Here is a 4,345-nt window from a genome sequence, read left to right as displayed (position 1 = left end):
TTGTGTCTCAGCCCTAGGCTGAGACGCGCAAGGATTTCCCAGACGCGTCCTAGGATGCGTCTTGGAAGTCCAAGACTTCTGCATCCTGGACTCTAGGTCCGGGATGCACTCGGATTCTCTTGCGCGTCCTTACGCGCACGGACGAAGTCCGAGTTGCGCACGTCTCGGACTCCTAGTCCAAGACAAACTCGGGTTTCCGCCAGAGACGCGGGCGACCGGCTCAGACGCGTCCTGGCTGGCCAAAACACCTTTCTTGCCAAACTTTTTTTTTTGTTCCAGCTACTGGAAATTGGTGATTCAACACCCAAAATTCAGATTTTGAAAACTTTTTTTCAAATATTTTAAATTCGTCAATTTTCTTTTCAAAAACTATTTTCAAAAACCAAAAATTTAACGTCAAATCTATTGAAAACTCTTTTCAAATTGCGATTTGAAATCAATTTGATTAAACTTGAATGTTATTCAAAACAATCAAGTCTGAATATAATTCGTGTAGTCAAAGTTAGTTCGTGTAAGAGGCTCTGCTACCACGTAAGGTTTTGGTGTCATCTAGTGTTGTAAGCGGAATCTCAAACATCTATATGGTTAAGACTAGCTGCCAGGATCACATGCAAGAACTAAAGATGAACTAGAATGGAACAGTAGATTACCTTAATCGCTTTCCTATCGAAGTAAATTCGATGTCTTTATCCCGGAGATGAGAGCTTCAATCATAGCTCTTCTACTTGAGACACTCGAGCAAGTTGACTTGATTTCCCACAATTGTGTTGGCTAATCATTCTAGACACCCGGTCTTGTAGTAGGTGGTCGAGAGGAACGGTCCAATCATATGGTCGAGTCCTTGCCCATGTCCCAACGATAACTTTACTTTTGGCCCGTATTCGTGTCGAGTAGGTGGGGTTACATGTGGTCCGTCCAAGCAGCGGATATCCGTTATGTTTTCTCACCCTACTAGCGAGATGTGGGAGAGGGAGAGTACTCGAACCAAAGGGATTTAGACATGGTCAGTGACAGGACTTATTTGTCATTTTTAAAACTCAAAGGGATACATACCCTCATTCATTTTCTTTATAAAACCCCGAATCCTAAAACCTTCCCATCGCTCACCCATAATTTCTCTCTCTACCTCTCTCTCACTCTAGGGTTTTGCAGGAAATACAACAATGGCGGTGGCTTCCTTAGGTCGAGCCTTTATGGCCAAAACAATCCCTAATTTCACCATATCTCGTTCTTTCATGGCATGCTCTTCATCTTTCTCTGTTTCTCAAATACCACGTTCTGTCCGTTCTTTCTCTTCTCTCACTCGTCTTCGTCCTCTTATTGCTCTAACTGAGTTTCGTCGATTTCCGACGACTGTTGGATTAAAATGCTTTTCTAGTCGCCCAACTACATCTTCGTTGAATGATCCATCTCCAAACTGGAACAATCGTCCACCAAAGGAGACGATATTACTCGATGGCTGTGATTTTGAACATTGGCTTATTGTCGTGGAGAAACCTGAAGGAGAACCTACCAGAGATGAGATCATTGATAGTTATATCAAAACTCTAGCTACGGTGGTCGGGAGGTCAGTTTTTTCTTCCATATCTTGTTATATTCAGATAAAAAGTATTTATCTCTGGAAGACTATTTTTAGATTCTAGGGTTTAGAGTTTAGGGTTAACAATTTTTTATCTGATGACCTTTGGATTACTGAAATGAAAACCTAATATGAATATAGTTGGTGGTGTCCACAATGAATTTGTTACATCTGCAAAAGAGGTTAGGATTTGGGATCTAGGGTTTAGAGTTTAGCCTGCAAAAGAATATGTTTTTGTGAATTCTTTTGCTTAACCTAATAAGATGATTATAGTTGGTGGTGTCCACAATGAATTTGTTACATCTGCAAAAGAGGTTAGGATTTGGGATCTAGGGTTTAGAGTTTAGCCTGCAAAAGAATATGTTTTTGTGAATTCTTTTGCTTAACCTAATAAGATGATTATTTGGATATTGTGAATAATTTCGATTGCTTCTCTTGATTACATTATCCTAATAGTTTTTAACTTCTTACTGATGTAGAGAAATGAGTGTCTGTTCTTTATGTTTAAATTGTTGATTCATGAATAATATCTTGTCTTTATAAGAATTTGATAGTGAAGTTCTATACTTATCTTATAATAGTGAGGAAGAAGCAAGAAAATCAATTTACTCAGTTTCAACTAAACACTACTTTGCATTTGGATGCATCGTTTCAGAGGAAGTTTCATACAAGATCAAAGGTACATCTAATTGTAAATGTTATTTACATATTTAGCTCATTAATTACTCTCTTATATTTTCAAAAAATGGGTTCTTTAGTTAGTTTATGTTATAAATTCATTCCTGATTTTCTCTTCCCAAACACTTGTGCAGAACTTCCGAGAGTGCGTTGGGTTCTTCCTGATTCTTACTTGGATGTCAGGAACAAAGATTATGGAGGTGGGTATTGTTCTTCAAATTTAATTTTTTCAATCTATTTTTTAAATCATTCTGCCTACAATCTTTGAATTCAAACTTGGAATGATCTGATGGACAAACATTTGTTATGACCTTGATCAACCTGTATACAGAATTCTAAACCTAGAAATAGAATTTACAGAGTTATCAATATAATATGCTACATGGACACAGGTACGGTCTCAGAATCGACAGCTTTTTCTGTGTCCATGTTGTACATATGTCATCTTTAGCAAACCGTTTGCTAGATGTTATCAGACTCTTTCATTAACACGCTGAATGCAGTGATAGAGAATATTGTAAGAACGAGATAATCTGCAAGTTTCGACTTGTCTTTAAGCTATCCTGTAATTTCTTTTTGGTTTTACCGATGTCATGAACTTGCCTGTTTGTAAAATTGATTCTTCAAAAAGTTAGCTAGTGTCGAGTAACTGAGTGAAGATATTAATTGTTCGAATTCATTCCATTGAAGTCTCAAAAGCAGGCAGTTCTTTTATTTACTTTTCCTGTTGTAATCAACTGAACTTCTTATTTAGCAGCTGTAAAGCTCAAGTTATTAGTCATCACTAACCAACATTTTCTTCTCGCGTGTTGAATTCATCAGGAGAGCCTTTTATCAATGGTGAAGCTGTTCCCTATGATCCAAAATATCACGAGGAGTGGGTGAGGAACAACGCTCGAGCAAATGAAAGATCCAGGCGCAATGACCGACCACGTAACTTTGATCGCTCTAGAAACTTCGAGAGGAGGAGAGAGAATATGCAAAATCGAGATGTTCAACAAGGTCCTCCAATGCAGAACAGGGGGATGCCAGCCCCTTCAAACATGGGAGGTGCACCACATAATCCCAATATGCCGAACACAGGTCCTAATATGGGAGGAATGTCACCACCTAATCCGAGCATGCAGTCTAACATGGGAGGCCCACCTAATGCGCATATGGGAGGTCCACCTAATCCAAACATGCAGCCTAATATGGGAGGCATGCCACCTCAGAGTCCTTATCAGCAGAACAATGGGCCACATATGGGAGGTCCGCCCCCACCTAATAATCCTTATCAGCAAAACAATGGACCGAATATGGGAGGTGGGCATTACAATCCGAACATGCAGAATAATGGACCAAATATGCAAAACAGAGATTACAGAGGTGTGCAAAACGGTGGAGGTATGCCCTATCAGGGACAGGGTGGTGCGCCTGGTGGCATGCCAAACAGGGATTACCAGAATCATCAGAGCGGATATGGCTCGCAGAATGGGGGTTCCTACCAGGCTACAGAATTCCCAGGTAGAGATTGAATCTTATTAGATAACTGAGATGTTCGGGGTTTTGTGTACTTCTGTTCTAGTTAGCATCTTGGCGTAATAGTTGTTGAACCTAAGTTTCTACTTGTCTATGCCTGAGTATATTTTACTGGAATGTCGATAAAGTGGTACTTGTTATTCGAACCTATATATTTATTTCAATTAGGCACTTCCTTTTTTCTTTTTTATATGTAATGCTATTCTTAATTACTGTCTTCATCTCTTTTTTGCTTAGTTTTCCATTTTTGCTTCAATATTTTGGATATCCCATTTATGGTGTAATGACTGCTGTTCATTATTTCATTGTAGGGTCAGTTTTTACTAATCACATAAGTAGGATGTTTTAGTGAATAGATGTCTTGATACATAAAACTATAAAATTTCAACCTTTTTTTTTGTTTTTTTTTTGGTGAAGACCTTTTTTTTTTGTTGGGCTATAAAACTTCAACCTTAAATGTAAAACTTTAAATAGGAAGGAATTAAGGGAAGAATTTTTTGATGAAAGGCCCAAATTTTGGGTCCAAATACAAAAAAAAACCCAATAGGGATTATTAACCCACCCAAA

The 4,345-nt window shown here is 38.5% G+C and overlaps 1 protein-coding gene across 1 annotated transcript; it reads left to right on the top strand.

Moving 5' to 3' along the window:
• The first annotated feature begins 935 nt into the window (after positions 1-935).
• LOC147548987 (multiple organellar RNA editing factor 8, chloroplastic/mitochondrial-like) lies at positions 936-3,987 on the top strand. Its single transcript, XM_086667618.1, has 4 exons — positions 936-1,567; positions 2,161-2,258; positions 2,392-2,457; positions 3,080-3,987. The coding sequence occupies exons 1-4, from the start codon at positions 1,164-1,166 to the stop codon at positions 3,772-3,774; spliced, it is 1,263 nt and encodes a 420-aa protein (XP_086523744.1). The 5' UTR covers positions 936-1,163; the 3' UTR covers positions 3,775-3,987.
• Positions 3,988-4,345: the final 358 nt, after the last annotated feature.

This window comes from Eschscholzia californica, unplaced genomic scaffold (assembly GCF_041429995.1).
Source record: "Eschscholzia californica isolate CP2 unplaced genomic scaffold, dmEscCali1.0.p SCAF_3, whole genome shotgun sequence".
NCBI classification, from domain to species: Eukaryota; Viridiplantae; Streptophyta; class Magnoliopsida; order Ranunculales; family Papaveraceae; genus Eschscholzia; species Eschscholzia californica.
The sequence above is the reverse complement of the archived record's forward strand: the minus strand, read 5'-3'. Positions and strand labels throughout refer to the sequence as shown.